Here is a 21,893-nt window from a genome sequence, read left to right on the forward strand (position 1 = left end):
GCGCTGCTTCCTGTCCTGGCCGCACCTTCTACTGTATGCGGTCACGTGGGGCCACCGATTACAGTCATGAAAATGCGGCTCCACCTCCCATTGGGGTGGAGCCGCATATTCATTACTGTAAATGAGCGGCCCCACGTGACCGCATACAGTAGAAGGTGCAGCCTGGACAGGAAGCAGCACCAGCCAGCGAGGGAGCCGGGTGAGTATTTTAAGAACAGCGAGGGGGGGCGCACAGGGGGTGGGGACATGGATCTTTATTTTAAACACGAGAAACATTTAAAAAAAAAGGAATATTCATATCTTCTCTACAGCAAACGCTGCTGCAGGGATGATATGAATGGCGGATTCAGCACCAGATGCTGGTGCGTGTGGTACCCAGCACGGTCCGTGTGGTACCCAGCTGGCACACGGGCGGCACACGGGTGCTGCACGTGTGCCACACTGATGTTCACGGAAATCACACGGAAACGGATAATTCCGATACCGATTTTTCCGGTACCAGAATTATCTGGACGTGTGAGACTGGCCTAAGTTGGGTTTTAGAGAAGATCTGCCTGAAGCAGACATCGTGTGAGTATAACTTATTTTTTTACAATTTTATCCCTCAACAAATTTGTTTAGTTCATGATGCATAATTTAGCCGTTAGGTTGTCAAGAGCCTAGAACAGTTGGGTGAAAATCCCTTGGAAACTATAGCAAAGATAGTGGTGGCCCCCTGTGAAGCGGCAACATCCAGAGCTCCATAGAGCCCATGTCCAGAGGTGCAACTTGAAGCTCATGGACCCCAATTCAAAATCTCCAACAGGGCCCCCAACTATCATGGGCCTGTAATACTGCGGGTATTCTTATATGGACCCTATGAACCACTTGGCCCAAAAGCCGGGTGCGAATGCAGCCCCTGCCCCTTTGCAGATGCACAGGGTGCACATATGGTGTGTCCGCCCCTGTTTGGAGGCTATAGTGGCCATGTCGCCTCTTGGACATAGGCCGGCAGTGTGCTCAACCACATGACAACGGGTATCCGTGACTCCTGTGAGCTCTAGTATAAAACCATTTACCTTACCTTATGACACCCCGGAGTAACGGCCACCTCCCCCTTTCCTGCGACAGAGGATTACCCCCTATTAAACACACGACAATTAAGTTGGATTAATTGGCCACAGCAGCCGTTTATTAAAATTTAACATACAACAATATAATAACAGTAAAACCCGGAAGTGGATGGTCCTCGAAGCCCGAAACCAGTATTAACATTTTTCAGCCAACCGTCCCACCTATTTTGGCCTTATAACCGCCTTACCCCCAGCCGCTAAGCACCAGCTCGGAGGCAAACTCCACCCGCCAGGCCAAAACCGCACACCAGTTTGTGGGTCCCCCAATAATCCCCTCCACGCGATTATCCATACCCCTTTTACCATTTCAAATTACCCCGGGGAGTCCAGGACCTATTGTGATCCCCCCCCCCCCCCCCCCCCCGACAATCCGCCATTTTCCACTTCCACCAACTTCGAGGACCACCACCCCAGCCATGCTGCCGCGACATAAGATCATCCATACTTAAATTTACATAAGTACATTCATAATGTTAAGCATCCCAGCTCTAACCTCATACTAACAACGACTCATACTAACAACAGTTGCTTCTACCCTTGAACCTTAACTACAAAGGGAGGGTGGGTGGGAGCTTCTCTTCTGTGGCTGGTGAGTACCCAAATGGTTGCCCCCTCCACGTGGCCACCCCCTTTTATATAGCCCCCCCCCCTGCCCTGTCTCCGACCCCTCCTTCCTTTTTCAAATTCAAAAAACTCCGTCCCTCCTCTTAGCTTCTGTTAACCCTATAACCCCCCAACTTCCTACGAGCTCCCTATTGTCCCACGTCACCCTGTCATGGCGGCCTCCCCCAAGGGCCAGAGGCCCAGTACGGCCTTTCTGAACACTCGAAGCTCTCATATTTCCTGCAGCTCAGACTTCTCTTTCGATATGGGTAGCACATTTCATGACATCACAATGACAAGTGCATAACCCTGCCTTCTCGTGACTTCATGTGCTGGAGGAGGAAACCAGCCCCACGGAAGGAAACGACATGTGAGTAATCAGAGAGGGGGGAGATGTTACATGGAGGGCGAGCAGGCGGCCTTTCAGTGTATGGATAGACAGGAAAATATTTAGAATTGAGAGTCCTCAGTGGTTGATACCTTTTAATGGCTAACTGAAAAGATGGTAACAAATTGCAAGCTTTCGAGACTACACAGGTCTCTTCATCAGGCAAAGACTGAAAGAAATTCTGAAGAATCACATATTTATGCACAACACAGCACAGAAAAAAAAAAAAACATGGATAAGACAGGTGACATGAAGCAGAATTACCATGAGTGATAAACAGTTATGACAGTTCTGGATAGACAGGGGCATGCAGCTGCTGCTCCACATATAGGCAGGATGGGAGGGAGGCAAGCTGCCTGGGTATAAATAGGAAGGCAGGGGCTGAATGCAAGTTACTGGGGATCTGCAGGAAGGGAGAGGGCTGCAGATTTCTGGGATCCGGCTATACAGTAATAGTATGGATGTTCTGGGCATAGGAAGGAAGGCAGAGACTGAGTTTGCTGGTCAAGAAATGCAAGCATTTAGGCCTGCTAGGTGTTATATAAGGGGATGTGGTACACTGGAGTACCGAGATAGAGAATTCATGGCCACCAGCACTTCATATACTTAATAAGGCCTCATTCAGACGTCCGTGTTGTATCGGTATTTAGGTATGTTTCATGGATAGAACACGTAGCCATTAAACTCCATTCACGTGCATGAGTGTCCACACAAAGAAAAAAACAACAAAGGTCTAATTCTGATCCGAGTTATGGTCAAACTCGCTAATGAAAGTCTGCAGATCTGTGGAAAAACTGGGACAGGACACTGATCACATCCTTCTTGCAACCGAGTGCTGTCCATTTTTCACTGACTTCTAGATTGAGAAACAGGGGTCCTCTCTCCTCCCGTACCAGTCGTGACTTTTATTGATAAGATTACTGTACTTGTTTTTATTATGTATACCCTCCTCACATGTAAGCGCCATGGAATAAATGGCGCTATAATAATGAATAATAATAATAGTTGTTGGGTTTCGGGGTTTTTTTGCATACAAGAAAAACCAAACCTAGGTGACCGCGACAAACAAGTTGCAAAAAGTTCAGAAGCATTTGGATTTTTTGCAACTTGCTCGTTGTGGTTGCAGCACCGTCTCATAGCGAGCTATGGCCACATGAGTTGTGTCGCAGGCAAATGTTGTCATCGTCTAGCCCCGGGGCTAATGAGACAAGGGGCAAAGAAGGTACATAGGTGTCCAATTAAGATTCTGTTCCGTGATGCAGGAGATGTAGAACTTGGAACTCAGAAGGATAATGGATTTTATCTTTATTTGTGATTGCAATCCAAAATCAAACATTTTGGTCCAAACAATAGACCTTCATCAGTAACACGGATTGTCGGAAACAAATATAAAGACATTCGATGCAATGGCATAGACGCGGTATCCACCGCTGTAGGACGCAGAGAAGCGCTTGATTTTGGACTACAGTCATAAATAAAGATGTAATCAATTATCCTTCTGAGTGCCAAGGTCTACACTTGTTACAGTCTTCAGGGTCTGATGGAGAAAAATGTGCCAAATTCATCAGATGTTGTGCACCTTCTAAAAATTTGGTGCATTTTTCAGCTCCCAGTTGCCCAGAAATTCTCAACTTTTGTACTCCAGTTTTCTCTCTAAAAGGACTTGATGAATTCTCCATTTCAGACGATTTGTTCAAGTGCAGTTATGGCGAGATACAGTTTAATGACTTACCAACTTTGTATATGAAGCAGAATAAAGCCACCAAGGAAATAGTAATGTAATATAATTAAAGTAATGATGAAATGCTTGGATGTGTTTCCTAGGCCTCATGATACTAGACTGTATGAGGACATCCCTGCAAGTCTCTGGCCGATTGTATATTCTACCGATTATAACATCACATTTATGGGACTGGAGAAGCTTCATTCGTTTGACTTCGGCAGATGGGGAAAAATCATCAACTTTCTCAGGGGTAATTATTTAGTTTACTAAGCGCAATCTCGGTTCATGGTCCAGGTCTGTGCTGTGTAAAAAAGGTTAACGGATCTGCAATTGTACGGCTGCATTCAGTGTGTAGTGTCCACTGCCAGGCGCTGCAGAACAACATGCTGTGCTTCAGTACTAGGCAGCGGCTGCTACACACTGAATAAAGCTGCCCAGTGCACAGTCAGTTGGTGGGAATGCCAAGTGTCATACCCCCACCAATCTCATGTTGCTGACATATCCTATTATTACCACTTTTCATCAATATGTTGTGACCGGGCAACCCCCTTTAATGTTGGATCTGTGTAGGTCTAAACTGACTCACCTGTATTGAAAGGTAATAGGAGCTACTAGAGTGTGTGAAACTAGTTTCCAAAAATGATTTTTAGCCTCAAAATAAATAGATTAAAATAAAAAAAATGTTGTTCCCAGAGGAGGACAACACCTTTAATTTTTTTTCCCTTTTAGATGAAAAGTTAATCACAGATGACACTATTGTAACTGCAAAGGAGGCAACAGAAGATGACTTACTGGTGGTACATACGAGAAGCTACATAAATAAATTAAAGGTAGTGTATATTTTTTTTTACTTAACCCCTTTACCCCCAAGGGTGGTTTGCACGTTAATGACCAGGCCAATTTTTACAATTCTGACCACTGTCCCTTTATGAGGTTATAACTCCGAAACGCTTCAACGGATCCTGGTGATTCTGACATTGTTTTCTCGTGACATATTGTACTTCATGATAGTGGTAAAATTTCTTTGATAGTACCTGCGTTTATTTGTGAAAAAAACGGAAATTTGGCGAAAATTTTGAAAATTTCGCAATTTTCAAACTTTGAATTTTTATGCAATTAAATCACAGAGATATGTCACACAAAATACTTAATAAGTAACATTTCCCACATGTCTCCTTTACATCAGCATAATTTTGGAACCAATTTTTTTTTTTGTTAGGGAGTTATAAGGGTTAAAAGTTGACCAGCAATTTCTCATTTTTACAACACCATTTTTTTTTAGGGACCACGTCTCATTTGAAGTCATTTTGAGGGGTCTATATGATAGAAAATGCCCAAGTGTGACACCATTCTAAAAACTGCACCCCTCAAGGTGCTCAAAACCACATTCAAGAAGTTTATTAACCCTTCAGGTGTTTAATAGGAATTTTTGGAATGTTTAAATAAAAATGAACATTTAACTTTTTTACACAAAAAATTTACTTCAGCTCCAATTTGTTTTATTTTACCAAGGGTAACAGGAGAAATTGGACCCAAAAAGTTGTTGTCCAATTTGTCCTGAGTACGCTGATACCCCATAAGTGGCAGTAAACCACTGTTTGGGCGCATGGGAGAGCTCGGAAGGGAAGGAGCGCTATTTGACTTTTCAATGCAAACTTGACAGGAATTGAGATGGGACGCCATGTTGCGTTTGGAGAGCCACTGATGTGCCTAAACATTGAAACCCCCCACAAGTGACACCATTTTGGAAAGTAGACCCCCTAAGGAACTTATCTGGATGTGTGGTGAGCACTTTGACCCACCAAGTGCTTCACAGAAGTTTATAATGCAGAACCGTAAAAATAAAAAATCATATTTTTTCACAAAAATTATATTTTTGCCCCCAATTTTTTATTTTTCCAAGGGTAAGAGAAGAAATTGGACCTCAAAAGTTGTTGTCCAATTTGTCCTGAGTACGCTGATACCCCATATGTGGCAGTAAACCACTGTTTGGGCGCATGGGAGAGCTCGGAAGGGAAGGAGCGCAGTTTGACTTTTCAATGCAAAATTGACAGAAATTGAGATGGGACGCCATGTTGCGTTTGGAGAGCCACTGATGTGCCTAAACATTGAAACCCCCCACAAGTGACACCATTTTGGAAAGTAGACCCCCTAAGGAACTTATCTAGAGGTGTGGTGAGCACTTTGACCCACCAAGTGCTTCACAGAAGTTTATAATGCAGAACCGTAAAAATAAAAAATCATATTTTTTCACAAAAATTATATTTTTGCCCCCAATTTTTTATTTTTCCAAGGGTAAGAGAAGAAATTGGACCTCAAAAGTTGTTGTCCAATTTGTCCCGAGTACGCTGATACCCCATATGTGGCAGTAAACCACTGTTTGGGCGCATGGGAGAGCTCGGAAGGGAAGGAGCGCCGTTTGACTTTTCAATGCAAAATTGACAGGAATTGAGATGGGACGCCATGTTGCGTTTGGAGAGCCACTGATGTGCCTAAACATTGAAACCCCCCACAAGTGACACCATTTTGGAAAGTAGACCCCCTAAGGAACTTATCTGGATGTGTGGTGAGCACTTTGACCCACCAAGGGCTTCACAGAAGTTTATAATGCAGAGCCATAAAAATAAAACAAAATTTTTTTCCCACAAAAATTATTTTTTAGCCCCCAGTTTTGTATTTTCCCTAGGGTAAGAGGAGAAATTGGACCACAAAAGTTGTTGTCCAATTTGTCCTGAGTACGCTGATACCCCATATGTGGGGGGGAACCACCGTTTGGGCGCATGGGAGGGTTCGGAAGGGAAGGAGCGCCATTTGGAATGCAGACTTAGATGGAATGGTCTGCAGGCGTCACATTGCGTTTGCAGAGCCCCTAATGTACCTAAACAGTAGAAACCCCCCACAAGTGACACCATTTTGGAAAGTAGACCCCCTAAGGAACTCATCTTGATGTGTTGTGAGAGCTTTGAACCCCCAAGTATTTCACTACAGTTTATAACGCAGAGCCATGCAAATAAAAAATATTTTTTTTTCCACAAAAATTATATTTTAGCCCCCAGTTTTGTATTTTTCCAAGGTTAGCAGGAGAAATTGGACCCTAAATGTTGTTGTCCAATTTGTCCTGAGTACGCTGATACCCGATATGTGGGGGGGAACCACCGTTTGGGCGCATGGGAGGGCTCGGAAGGGAAGGAGCATCATTTGGAATGCAGACTTAGATGGATTGGTCTGCAGGCGTCACATTGCGTTTGCAGAGCCCCTAATGTACCTAAACAGTAGAAACCCCCCACAAGTGACCCCATATTGGAAACTAGACCCCTCAATGAACTTATCTAGATGTGTTGTGAGAACTTTGAACCCCCAAGTGTTTCACTACAGTTTATAACGCAGAGCCGTGAAAATAAAAAGTCTTTTTGTTTTCCCACAAAAATTATTTTTTAGCCCCCAGTTTTGTATTTTCCCAAGGGTAACAGGAGAAATTGGTCCACAAAAGTTGTTGTCCAATTTGTCCTGAGTACGCTGATACCCGATATGTGGGGGGGAACCACCGTTTGGGCGCATGGGAGGGCTCGGAAGGGAAGGAGCATCATTTGGAATGCAGACTTAGATGGATTGGTCTGCAGGCGTCACATTGCGTTTGCAGAGCCCCTAATGTACCTAAACAGTAGAAACCCCCCACAAGTGACCCCATATTGGAAACTAGACCCCTCAATGAACTTATCTAGATGTGTTGTGAGAACTTTGAACCCCCAAGTGTTTCACTACAGTTTATAACGCAGAGCCGTGAAAATAAAAAATCTTTTTGTTTTCCCACAAAAATTATTTTTTAGCCCCCAGTTTTGTATTTTCCCAAGGGTAACAGGAGAAATTGGTCCACAAAAGTTGTTGTCCAATTTGTCCTGAGTACGCTGATACCCCATATGTTGGGGTAAACCCCTGTTTGGGCACACAGGAGAGCTCGGAAGGGAAGGAGCACTGTTTTACTTTTTCAACGCAGAATTGGCTGGAATTGAGATCGGACGCCATGTCGTGTTTGGAGAGCCCCTGATGTGCCGAAACAGTGGAAACCCCCCAATTATAACTGAAACCCTAATCTAAACACACCCCTAACCCTAATTCCAACGGTAACCCTAACCACACCTCTAACCCTGACACACCCCTAACCCTAATCCCAACCCTATTCCCAACTGTAAATGTAATCTAAACCCTAACCCAAACTTTAGCCCCAACCCTAACTGTAGCCCCAACCCTAACCCTAACCCTAATCCTAGCCCTAACCCTAGCCCTAACCCTAACCCTAGCCCTAACCCTAGCCCTAACCCTAGCCCTAACCCTAGCCCTAACCCTAGCCCTAGCCCTAGCCCTAACCCTAGCCCTAACCCTAGCCCTAACCCTAGCCCTAACCCTAACCCTAACCCTAACCCTAGCCCTAACCCTAGCCCTAACCCTAGCCCTAACCCTAGCCCTAGCCCTAACCCTAGCCCTAACCCTAGCCCTAATGGGAAAATGGAAATAAATACATTTTTTTTTATTTTTCCCTAACTAAGGGGGTGATGAAGGGGGGTTTGATTTACTTTTATAGCGAGTTTTTTAGCGGATTTTTATGATTGGCAGCCGTCACACAGTGAAAGACCCTTTTTATTGCAAAAAATATTTTTTGCAATACCACATTTTGAGAGCTATAATTTTTTCATATTTTGGTCTACAGAGTCATGTGAGGTCTTGTTTTTTGCGGGACGAGTTGACGTTTTTATTGAAAACATTTTTGGGCACGTGACATTTTTTTATCGCTTTTTATTCCGATTTTTGTGAGGAAGAATGACCAAAAGCCAGCTATTCATGAATTTCTATTGGGGGAGGCGTTTATACCGTTCCGCGTTTGGTAAAATTGATAAATCAGTTTTATTCTTCGGGTCAGTACGATTACAGCGATACCTCATTTATATCATTTTTTTATGGTTTGGTGCTTTTATACGATAAAAACTATTTTACAGAAAAAATAATTATTTTTGCATCGCTTTATTCTCAGGACTATAACTTTTTTATTTTTTTGCTGATGATGCTGTATGGCGGCTCTTTTTTTGCGGGACAATATGACGCTTTCAGCGGTACCATGGTTATTTATATCTGTCCTTTTGATCGCGTGTTATTCCACTTTTTGTTCGGCGGTATGATAATAAAGCGTTGTTTTTTGCCTCGTTTTTTTTTTTTTTTTCTTACGGTGTTTACTGAAGGGGTTAACTAGTGGGCCAGTTTTATAGGTCGGGCCGTTACGGACGCGGCGATACTAAATATGTGTACTTTTATTGGTTTTTTTTTTTTATTTAGATGAAGAAATGTATTTATGGGAATAATATTTTTTTTTTTTTCATTATTTTGGAATATTTTTTTTTATTTTTTTTACACATTTGGAAATTTTTTTTTTTACTTTTTTACTTTGTCCCAGGGGGGGACATCACAGATCAGTGATCTGACAGTTTGCACAGCACTCTGTCAGATCACTGATCTGATAGGAGTGCAGGCTGCTTCACAGTGCCTGCTCTGAGCAGGCTCTGTGAAGCCACCTCCCTCCCTGCAGGACCCGGATCCGAGGCCATCTTGGATCCGGGGCTCGAGCAGGGAGGGAGGTGAGGAGACCCTCGCAGCAACGCGATCACATCGCGTTGCTGCGGGGGGCTCAGGGAAGCCCGCAGGGAGCCCCCTCCCTGCGCGGTGCTTCCCTGTACCGCCGGCACATCGCGATCATCTTTGATCGCGGTGTGCCAGGGGTTAATGTGCCGGGGGCGGTCCGTGACCGCTCCTGGCACATAGTGCCGGATGTCAGCTGCGATAAGCAGCTGACACCCGGCCGCGATCGGCTGCGCTCCCCCCGTGAGCGCGGCCGATCGGCTATGACGTACTATCCCGTCCAGGGTCAGATAAGCCCAGGGCACCTCGACGGGATAGTACGTCTAAGGTCACAGAGGGGTTAAAACACAATCTCTGATTCATCATTTGTGGAATTTTCTAGTGACTTTTCATTTTTGTCTTGTGGTCTTTGTTGCCGTCTTTTATGACAAATTCTTCAAAATGACATATGCGGCTGAAGACAAAAAAAAAAATTACTTTGCGGAAAATGTTCTTCATTTCTGTTTTTAACCTTTTTTATGACTTTTTAACTTCCATGAAGTAACTCCAGTAGGAAATGGAGAACATTTGGGCAAAAAATTTAGTAGCTTTTCAAAAAGTCGCAAATGAAGAATCCGGCCAAAACATCTGGAACCCTGTCCATAATGAACTAAAAAAACACCAGAAAAACCCCAAAACACCAAAAAGTGACTTTATAAAAGAAACAAAACAGTGATGAATGCTTTTGCTATCGGTGCTAATACAAGTGCAAGTGCCTCAAGCATTATATCTAAGGGCTCCTACAGACATCCATGAAACTCGGTCTGAGCATGAACCACAATGGACGGAGTGTCCACAATCTCCCGACTCAGTAGTCTCATCTAGTATATAATTGTCTAAGGGTCACTTCCGTCTTTCTGTCTTTCTGTCCTTCTGTCTGTCACGGATATTCATTGGTCGCGGCCTCTGTCTGTCATGGAATCCAAGTCGCTGATTGGTTGTGGCAAAACGCCCACGACTATTGCCACGACTAATCAGCGACGGGCGCAGTCCGGCGGCAACATGGCCGCTCCATCCTCCCCGCAGTCAGTGCCCGCTCCATACTCCCCTCCAGTCAGCGCTCACACAGAGTTAATGGCAGCGCTAATGGACCGTGTTATGCCACAGTGTAACCCACTCCATTAACTCTGCTATTAACCCTGGGTGACCAACTTTTTTACTTTGATGCTGCCTATGCAGCAACAATAGTAAAAAGATCTAATGTTAAAAATAATTTTAAAAAAATTAAATAAAAAATCATCATATACTCACCTTCCGGCGCCTTTCCGGCTCCGTCATCATCTCGCGAGAGCGCAATGCACTCTTGAGACCGGAGCGCGCGAGGAGCGCCGGTAAACGCTTCCTAGATCCAGGGGCCAACGGAAGGTGAGTATATAACTATTTTTTCTTTTCTTTTTTTTTTTTTTAACAGGGATATGATGCCCACATTGCTATATACTACGTGGGCTGTGCAATATACTACGCGGGCTGGGCAATATACTATGCTGGCTGGGCAATGTACTACACGGGCTGGGCAATATACTACGCGGGCTGGGCAATATACTACGCGTGCTGGGCAATATACTACGCGTGCTGGGCAATATACTACGCGGGCTGTGCAATATACTACGCGGGCTGTGCAATATGCTACGTGCGCTGGGCAATATACTACGCGCGCTGGGCAATATACTACGCGGGCTGTGCAATATACTACGTGACTGGGCAATATACTACGTGACTGGGCAACATACTACGTGACTGGGCAATATACTACGTGGTTGGGCAATATACTATGTGGCTGGGCAATATAGTATGTTACTGGGTAATATAGTACGTGACTGGGCAATATACTATGTGGCTGGGCAATATACTATGTGGCTGGGCAATATATTATGTGGCTGGGCAATATAGTATGTGACTGGGCAATATACTACGTGACTGGGCAATATACTATGTGGCTGGGCAATATACTATGTGACTGGGCAATATACAGTAGTACGTGACTGGGCAATATACTACGTGGTTGGGCAATATACTACGTGGCTGGGCAATATACAGTACTATGTGGGCTGTGCAATATACTATCTGGACATGCATATTCTAGAATACCCGATGCTTTAGAATCGGGCCACCATCTAGTCTATAATTGTCTAAGGGTCACTTCCGTCTGTCCTTCTGTCTGTCGCGGATATTCATTGGTCGCGACCTCTGTCTGTCATGGAAATCCAAGTCGCTGATTGGTCGTGGCAAAACGCCCACGACCAATCAGCGACGAGCATAGTCCGGCGGCAAAATGGCCTGCTCCTTTCTCCCCGCAGTCAGTGCCCGCTCCATACTCCCCTCCAGTCAGCCCTCACACAGGGTTAATGGCAGCGTTAACGGACCGCGTTATGCCGCAGTGTAACGCACTACTTTAACGTAGCTATTAACCCTGTGTGACCAACTTTTTAATATTGATGCTGCGTATGCAGCATCAATAGTAAAAAGATCTAATGTGACAAATAACAATAATTAAAAAAAAAGGTTATTCTCACCCTCCGACGTGGCGCGCTGTCCTTGGCAGTGCAAGCGGCAGGTTCCGGTGCTAAGGATGCTATGCGAGAAGGACCTGCCATGACGTCACGGTCATGTGACAGCGACGTCATCACAGGTCCTGCACTCATACCAACCCTGGGACCGGAAGCTGCCGCGTGCACCGCACACAAGCGCCAGGACTTCAAGAGGCCTTCGGAAGGTGAGTATATGTTTATTTTTTATTTTAAGTCTTTTTTTTTTAACCATGCATATAGTGCCCACATTGCTATATACTACGTGGGCTGTGTTACATACCTCGTGGGCTCTGTTATACACTACGTAGCTGTGCAATACACTACGTGTCTGTTATATACTACGTGGGCTGTGCAATATACTACGTGCCTGTGCAATATACTACGTGGCTCTACAATATACTATGTGGCTCTGCTATATACTATGTGACTGACCATTATACTACGTACCTGTGCAATACACTGCGTAGCTATACTATGTGGCTGTGTTATATAGTACATAGCTCTGCTATATACTACGTACGCTGTGTTACATACTACGTAGCTCTGTTATATACTACGTCGGTTGTGTTATATACTACGTCACTGTGCAATATAGTACGTAGCCTGTGCTATATACTACTTACATATTCTAGAATACACGATACGGGCCACCATCTAGTCTATATATATAATTGTCTAAGGGGCACTTCCGTCTGTCCGTCTGTCTGTAACGGAAATCCCGCGATGGGCACAGTCTGGCCGAGAATTAGTCCCTCCCTACTTCCGTCCAGTCAGTGCCCAGCGCCCGCTCCATACTCCCCTCCAGTCAGCGCTGACACAGGGTTAATGGCAACGTTAACGGACCGCGTTATGCCGCGGCTAACACACTCCTTTAACACTGCTATTAACCCTGTGTGACCAACTTTTTACTATTGATGCTGCCCATGCAGCATCAATAGTAAAAAGATCTAATGTTAAAAATAATAAAAAAACAAAAAACCTGCTATTCTCACCTTCAGTTGTCCGTCGATGCGCGAGATGCATTGCGAAACCGCTAAGTCATCTGGGTAACTTCGCAATGCATCGCTGGGAACGAAAGCTGGCGGCAGCCGCGCGCGCATCGGGACAGCTTCGCTGGACACCAGCGGGTGAATATAACTATTTTTTATTTTAAACAGGGATATGGTGCCTACACTGCTATATACTACGTGGGCTGTGTTATATACTGCGTTGCTGCTCTACACTACTTGGCCAGTGTTATATACTGTGTGGGCTGTGTTATATACTATGTGGGCTGTGTTATATACTTCGTGGGCTGTGCTATATATTACGTGGGCTGTGTTATATACTGCGTGGCTGCTATATACTACGTGGGCAGTGTTATATACTACGTGGGCAGTGTTATATACTACGTGGGCAGTGTTATATATTACGTGGGCAGTGTTATATACTGCGTGGGCTGTGTTATATACTGCGTGGCCACTGTTATATATTGCATGGCCTGTATTATATACTGCGTGGCCTGTGTTATATACTGCATGGCCTGTGTTATATACTGCGTGGGCTGTGTTATATACTTCGTGGGCTGTGCTATATACTGCATGGGCTGTGCTATATATTACGTGGGCTGTGTTATGTACTATGTGGCTGTGTTTATATCTGCTATATACTACATGGCTTCTATATACTACGTGGCCAGTGCTATATACTATGTGGCTGCTATATACATACCTACATACATAAATCCAAAGAAACCAAGTCTCTAATTGCCATGGAACGCAAAAGGGCTTTCTACACAATGCACTACAGTAATCAATATTGATTACTATAGTGCATTGTGTAGAAAGCCTTTTTGCGTTCCATGGCAATTAGAGACTAGGTTTCTTTGGATTTAAGTATTTTCGGTATGACACAATGATACATTTGGGATCATAAATTGGTTGATTTAATACCTACATACAGTGCCTACAAGTAGTATTCAACCCCCTGCAGATTTAGCAGGTTTACACATTTGGAATTAACTTGGCATTGTGACATTTGGACTGTAGATCAGCCTGGAAGTGTGAAATGCACTGCAGCAAAAAAGAATGTTATTTCTTTGTTTATTTTTTTTTTTAAATTGTGAAAAGTCTTTTCAGAGGGTCATTTATTATTCAACCCCTCAACCCACCAGAATTCTGTTTGGTTCCCCTAAAGTATTAAGAAGTAGTTCAGGCACAAAGAACAATGAGCTTCACATGTTTGGATTAATTTTCTCTTTTCCAGCCTTTTCTGACTATTTAAGACCCTCCCCAAACTTGTGAACAGCACTCATACATGGTCAACATGGGAAAGACAAAGGAGCATTCCAAGGCCATCAGAGACAAGATCGTGGAGGGTCACAAGGCTGGCAAGGGGTACAAAACCCTTTCCAAGGAGTTGGGCCTACCTGTCTCCACTGTTGGGAGCATCATCCGGAAGTGGAAGGCTTATGGAACTACTGTTAGCCTTCCACGGCCTGGGCAGCCTTTGAAAGTTTCCTCCCGTGCCGAGGCCAGGCTTGTCCGAAGAGTCAAGGCTAACCCAAGGACAACAAGGAAGGAGCTCCGGGTAGAGCTCATGGCAGTGGGGACATTGGTTTCAGTCAATACCATAAGTAACGTACTCCACCGCAATGGTCTCCGTTCCAGACGAGCCCGTAAGGTACCTTTACTTTCAAAGCGCCATGTCAAGGCTCGTCTACAGTTTGCTCATGATCACTTGGAGGACTCTGAGACTGACTGGTTCAAGGTTCTCTGGTCTGATGAGACCAAGATCGAGATCTTTGGTGCCAACCACACACGTGACGTTTGGAGACTGGATGGCACTGCATACGACCCCAAGAATACCATCCCTACAGTCAAGCATGGTGGTGGCAGCATCATGCTGTGGGGTTGTTTCTCAACCAAGGGGCCTGGCCATCTGGTCCGCATCCATGGGAAGATGGATAGCACGGTCTACCTGGAGATTTTGGCCAAGAACCTCCGCTCCTCCATCAAGGATCTTAAGATGTGTCGTCATTTCATCTTCCAACAAGACAACGACCCAAAGCACACAGCCAAGAAAACCAAGGCCTGGTTCAAGAGGCAAAAAATCAAGGTGTTGCAGTGGCCTAGTCAGTCTCCTGACCTTAACCCAATTGAAAACTTGTGGAAGGAGCTCAAGATTAAAGTCCACATGAGACACCCAAAGAACCTAGATAACTTGGAGAAGATCTGCATGGAGGAGTCGGCCAAGATAACTCCAGAGATCTGTGCCGGCCTGATCAGGTCTTATAAAACAGGGGTCCCCAACTCCAGTCCTCAAGGCCCACCAACATGTCATGTTTTCAGGATTTCCTTAGTCTTGCCCAGGTAATAATTGCATCACCTGTGCAATGCACAGGAAATCCTGAAAACATGACCTGTTGGTGGGCCTTGAGGACTGGAGTTGGGGACCCCTGTTATAAAAGACGATTATTAGCTGTAATTGCAAACAAAGGTTATTCCACAAAATATTAAACCTAGGGGTTGAATAATAATTGACTCACACTTTTATGTTTAAAATTTATAAAAATTTAACTGAGCAACAAAACTTTTTGGTTTGTAAGATTTATGCATCTGTTAATAAATCCTGCTCTTGTTTGAAATTTGAAGGCTCTAACTTATTTGCATCTTATTAAACCTGCTAAATCTGCAGGGGGTTGAATACTACTTGTAGGCACTGTACATATTCTAGAATACCCGATTCGTTAGAATCGGGCCACCATCTAGTCTATATATATAATCGTCTAAGGGGCACTTCCGTCTGTTTGCCTGTCTGTCACTGAAATCCCGCGTCGCTGATTGGTGTAACACAGTCCATTAACGCTGCTATTAACCCTGTGTGACCAACTTTTTACTATTGATGCTGCCTATGCCTGTCACGAGGAGCAGCGCTAAATGCCTGGATCCGGGGGCCGACGGAAGGTGAGTATATAACTATTTTTTATTTTAATTCTTTTTTTTAACAGGGATATGGTGCCCACATTGCTATATACTACGTGGGCTCTGTATATATATATACTGCGAGGGCTGTGTCATATACTACATCACTGTGCTATATACTGCGTGGGTCGTGTTATATACTGCGTGAGCTGTGTTATATACTGTGTCTCTGTGCTATATACTATGTGGGCTGTGCAATATATTACGTGGCTGGGCAATATACTACGTGGCTGTGTTATTTACTGCGTGAGCTGTGCTATATACTACGTGAGCTGTGCTATATAATACGTGGCTGTGTTATATACTACGTGGGCTGTGTTATATACTATGTAGGCTGTACTATATACTACGTGAGCTGTGTTATATACTGCGTGGGCTGTGCTATATACTACATGGGTTGTGTTATACACTGCGTGGGCTGTGCTATATACTATGTGGGCTGTGTTATACACTGCGTGGGCTGTGCTATATACTACATGGGCTGTGCTATATACTACGTGGCTGTGCTATATACTACGTGGCTGTGTTATATGCTTTGTGGGCTGTGCTATATGATACTTGGGCTGTGCTGTATACTACGTGGCCTGTGCTATATATTATGTGGCTGTGCTATATGCTACGTGGGCTGTGTTATATGCTACTTGGCTGTGGTATATTTCTCTGCTGTATCGGTGCATCATGAATCGTGGTATGTGTTAAAGAGGGGGGTCCACTGAGACTCTTTCGCCCAGGGCCCTCAAAAACTTGGAGCCGGCCGTGGCTTCACTGATTGGTCATGCCCGGCAGCAAACAATCAGCGACAGGCGCAGTCCGGCCGCGAATTGGCATGGAATTTGAACCACGCTTCGCTAATTGGTCGCGCCCTGCCGGCCGAATCCTGTGTATAAATTGCATTATTCTGAAAACTTTATAAATAAACTAAATACATATTCTAGAATACCCGATGCGTTAGAATCGGGCCACCATCTAGTCTACTCTATAATTGTCTAACTGTCTGTTTGTAATGGAAATCCCGCATCTCTGATTGGTCGCACCAGACGCCCAGCGACCAATCAGCGACAGGCGCAGTCACAGTGTGGGGATCCTAGTTAATGATAAACTTACCTGGAGCAGCCAGTGCCAGGCAGCAGCTGCCAAGGCAAACAGGATCATGGGGTGCATTAAAAGAGGTCTGGATACACATGATGAGAGCATTATACTGCCTCTGTACAAATCCCTAGTTAGACCGCACATGGAGTACTGTGTCCAGTTTTGGGCACCGGTGCTCAGGAAGGATATAATGGAACTAGAGAGAGTACAAAGGAGGGCAACAAAATTAATAAAGGGGATGGGAGAACTACAATACCCAGATAGATTAGCGAAATTAGGATTATTTAGTCTAGAAAAAAGACGACTGAGGGGCGATCTAATAACCATGTATAAGTATATAAGGGGACAATACAAATATCTCGCTGAGGATCTGTTTATACCAAGGAAGGTGACGGGCACAAGGGGGCATTCTTTGCGTCTGGAGGAGAGAAGGTTTTTCCACCAACATAGAAGAGGATTCTTTACTGTTAGGGCAGTGAGAATCTGGAATTGCTTGCCTGAGGAGGTGGTGATGGCGAACTCAGTCGAGGGGTTCAAGAGAGGCCTGGATGTCTTCCTGGAGCAGAACAATATTGTATCATACAATTATTAGGTTCTGTAGAAGGAAGTAGATCTGGGGATTTATTATGATGGAATATAGGCTGAACTGGATGGACAAATGTCTTTTTTCGGCCTTACTAACTATGTTACTATGTTACTATGTACTTCAGTCACGTTTACTGAACAAGTTCTGTCAGTCACAGTGCCACATAGTTCACTCACATTTACTGAACAAGTTCTGTCAGTCACAGTGCCACATAGTTCAGTCACATTTACTGAACAAGTTTTGTCAGTCACAGTGTGACATAGTTCACTCACGTTTACTGAACAAGTTCTGTCAGTCACAGTGCCACGTAGTTCAGTCACATTTACTGAACAAGTTCTGTCAGTCACAGTGTGATATAGTTCACTCACGTTTACTCAACACGTTCTGTCAGTCACGGTGCCACATAGTTCACTTACATTCACTTACATTTACTGAACAAGTTCTGTCAGTCACAGTGCCACATAGTTCACTCACATTTACTGAACAAGTTCTGTCAGTCACAGTGCCACATAGTTCAGTGACGTTTACTGAACAAGTTCTGTCAGTCACAGTGCCACATAGTTCAGTCACATTTACTGAACAAGTTCTGTCAGTCACAGTGCCACGTAGTTCAGTCACGTTTACTGAACAAGTTCTGTCAGTCACAGTGCCACGTAGTTTAGTCACGTTTACTGAATAAGTTCTGTCAGTCACAGTGCCACGTAGTTCAGTCACGTTTACTGAACAAGTTCTGTCAGTCCACATATTCTAGAATACTCGATGCGTTAGAATCGGGCCACCGTCTAGTACATGCATAAGAGCTGAAGAGGGCACAGGACTCAGCAGAGGTCTTGTATCTCTTGGTTCTAGTGATTGGGGGGAGGGAGCATCCTTTTTGTAAACTGCATATGACCCTGTTCGTCATTTCTATAAGAGTATGTCCAGACTCACGCTTCTGACTATCACGCTCCAAGTACAAACTGCATAGTCCAGACTGGTCCTTGGTCTCCTGAACCAAACTCTACAGCCTTTTTGGAATATATGAGACTTGGATTTGGGTCAGGAGATCCATAACCAGTCCAGATCATGAATGTTGAGTACATTATGATGACCTAAGGTTTTCTTTAAAAATTGTCTTTAGCTAGAATCCTGTAATAAATACGGTATGTGAACTCCTCACTGCAATATTTATGTCTTCTAGTGGTCATTTGAAGTTGCCACCATAACTGAGATTCCACTGCTGGCTCTCCTTCCCAACTTTCTAGTTCAAAGTAGACTATTAAAGCCAATCAGGACTCAGACAGGAGGCACCATAATGGTATGTAGAAGGAATGTATTGTGTGTATCATAATGTGGTAATATCTAGACTGGAATGACTGGTGTTTGGCCTGCGTTGTAAGGGTCATTATAATAGCTAAAAGTCATCTAGGGACCTCAATCAGAAATGGAAACTTTTCAAGAGATGTAATTCATCACCCTGGTTATAATTCCAAAACCATCCCTGATTATGGCTCGTGCAGTCGACTAAATTTTCAGTCGACAAAATATCAGATCACGCTTGGACCAATGTTACAGAATTCTATGGGGCTGTGCACATGTCTGATTTTTTTTTTCCCAGACAAAATTGCAGAATGCACCATTGGCATCCATAAATCAGATTGCACTCGGCCATGCAAGTCAATGAGTTTGTCAAAAAAATTCGGATTGCACATTGATGTTGACATAAATGACATTTGTGTGCTGTCCGATTTTCACAGACTGACAGAATGGAGAAGATGGAAAGGTTTTTTTTTTCTGCCTTCGAGAAAATCGGCGTGTAATTAGCATTTATAACCAAGATAAATTGAAATGTTAATCATTAAAGGGTTATTTTCAAAAAGGCAGGTTATTCGCCATCTATAGATCGGGCATAACTTGCCGATTGATGGGTGCTTAACCACTTAGACCCCATGGAGCCTGAGATGGAAGTTCTGGAACCGCAATATCTGGACTCTGGAGCTCTGTCCTGAATAGAGTGTGGGTAGACATCCACAACGTTTGCTCCGTTCATTGTCTATTTGACTGATGGAAATAGCTAAGTGCTGTTTTCCCCAGCAGTCCTACAGACAATGAACGGACTGAAGGCCCACCTAGGCTTCATTCAAAACAGAGCTGCAAAGCCCCAATCTTGAGGTTCCAGAGACAGTCGCTTTTGAGTATTTACAAATAACACTTTCCAGAAAGGCAGAAAATCTAAATAGTTATCAAATCGAACTATTAAGAGAGACATTTGTAATAGGAATTGGATTGTAATCTGAATGAAATCAGTGTCTATAGGATTAGAGATGACCATTTATATTTGTAGAAATCGCCAGAGTCATAGGCTTCAAATAGAGAAGTCATGTGCTTGCTTCGTTCCAACTTGAGAATCAGAGTGCCTGTTCTTGTGATTGCGGGGTCCCTATAGTAGAACCCCCAGCAATCAGACACTTATCGCCTAACCTGTGAATAGCTGATAGGTTGTGTTTATAGGAAAAACCTTGAAAGTACAAATACAACCTTAGACTTCTCTAATGACAGATATCCGGTCAGCATCAAGTCCATGGAGTAGAACAGTAGGCATCAGCTGAGAATGATATAATGTCTATTGCTGTCATCGGCTTGAACCAAAAGTTATCTATTTTTCTTTTAGGCTGGAAAACTGGCTATTGAAAGAGGATGGGCAATCAACGTCGGCAAGTATAAGATTCATTCTCTGTTACCTGGCTCATGAATAGTAAGAGTATGTGCACACGTACAGTAACTGGCAGCACTTTGGATGCAGCACTTGTCCATTGTGTACAAAGCGCTGCCGGCTATTGAACGCAGGTGAATCCGTGACGATTCACTGCGTCCAATATATTGTACGGGTGAAATAGACATGCTGCGATTTGGAAAGACGCTCCGCATATCCGTCTCCTTAGGTGAGTCACAGATGGATGCATAGTGGATGTGGAATTTCTTAAAATCAGGGCTGTGGAGTCAGTAAGCCAAACCTCCGACTCCTCAATTTCCATGACACCGACTCCACCAAAAGGGGCTCTGACTCCATGACTCCGACTCCACAGCTCTGCTTAACATCCCATCCACTATGCTGTAACATTTGGATGCTGCAGGTTGGACGCTGCGCAAGTACACAGCGTCCAACCTGTAGCGTTTACTCACCGTGTGTGTGCACATATCCTCAGATGTCAAAAGATGTCTCCCTTAAGGAAGACTAATAAAGACCGAGTGACATGGTTCTCATATCCTACATGTTCTTCAGTTTGTCTTCATTAGGAAGCTGATCTGATGTTGTGTACACGTCTCAGCATGCATGTTGTTTTACTAAAATAAGCATTGGATTAGAACATGTACTTCTATGTCATTTCACATCAAATATTTAAGATCTAAGTCCATGTATCTTGGTGTCTGCAATCACTCTGTCTGGGATGATTTAGTGAATCCTGCTTTGGACCAGATGACCCAGGAGGTCCCTTCCAACTCTACCATTCTATTATTCTATGACTCCTTGTAATGATTGTTGAAGGGTCGTGCCTCCCATGTACAATAGAGATTAGCATTTAGGGTACTTTATATGACAATGTTCTTCAACTTCTATTGAAGATAAAGGAGTTGTCTGGTTTAGAAAAACTATTTCATATACGATGTTAGGGACTTCCAAGTTTCATCAGAAAATGATCCAATGTTTCCTGTTCTTGCCCTCTTTGTTTTATCCTCCCCTTCTTTGAAGAGCCATAACTTCTTTTTTCTTTTATTTTCCATCCAAAAAGCCAAATTCACTTTACCATATAATGTACTGTAAAAAAAATACTTTTTAGAATTTAATTTTTAGTGATATTAAATGTACGGTAAAAAATAGCCAAACAACATTATTCTGCAGATCGGTATGATTACAGCAATATCAAACCTATACATATAACATATACTGCTTAGTATATATTGCTCTTGTATAAAAAGAAAAACTACGGTTTTGATCACTATTTCCTGAGAACTTTTCCATCGATACCGCTGTATTTTTACTATTTATAGTTTTTATTGGTACAGTTTTAGCATACATACAACTTTTTGATAAGTTTTTATTTAAATTTTTATTCGCCGTGCATCAAATGAGAATCCTGGTGTTTTTTGTTTTCTTTTTTCTTTGGATTGCCTGTGAGGCTGTCAGATTAAGCCGAGTAAAACACCCAGGTATTTTTTTTTTTTGCAGTCTCATTGACAATAAATAGAGCTGAGACAGC

General features: G+C 43.7%; 1 protein-coding gene across 2 annotated transcripts in view; it reads left to right on the top strand.

The window, feature by feature from the left end:
- Positions 1-21,893, top strand: part of LOC138647650 (histone deacetylase 11-like) — a 73,318-nt gene that overhangs the window by 16,321 nt on the left and 35,104 nt on the right. Inside the window, exons 1-5 of one of the 2 annotated variants that reach the window (XM_069736816.1) lie at positions 1,973-2,085; positions 3,928-4,076; positions 4,556-4,656; positions 18,836-18,952; positions 20,306-20,348. In XM_069736816.1, the coding sequence (XP_069592917.1) occupies positions 2,084-2,085; positions 3,928-4,076; positions 4,556-4,656; positions 18,836-18,952; positions 20,306-20,348 (412 nt within the window). In that variant the 5' untranslated portion in view covers positions 1,973-2,083. Of the gene's footprint in view, positions 1-1,972; positions 2,086-3,927; positions 4,077-4,555; positions 4,657-18,835; positions 18,953-20,305; positions 20,349-21,893 lie in introns of those variants that run through there. The other variant, XM_069736815.1, reaches the window with a different exon arrangement.

Source organism: Ranitomeya imitator, chromosome 8, assembly GCF_032444005.1.
Source record: "Ranitomeya imitator isolate aRanImi1 chromosome 8, aRanImi1.pri, whole genome shotgun sequence".
NCBI classification, from domain to species: Eukaryota; Metazoa; Chordata; class Amphibia; order Anura; family Dendrobatidae; genus Ranitomeya; species Ranitomeya imitator.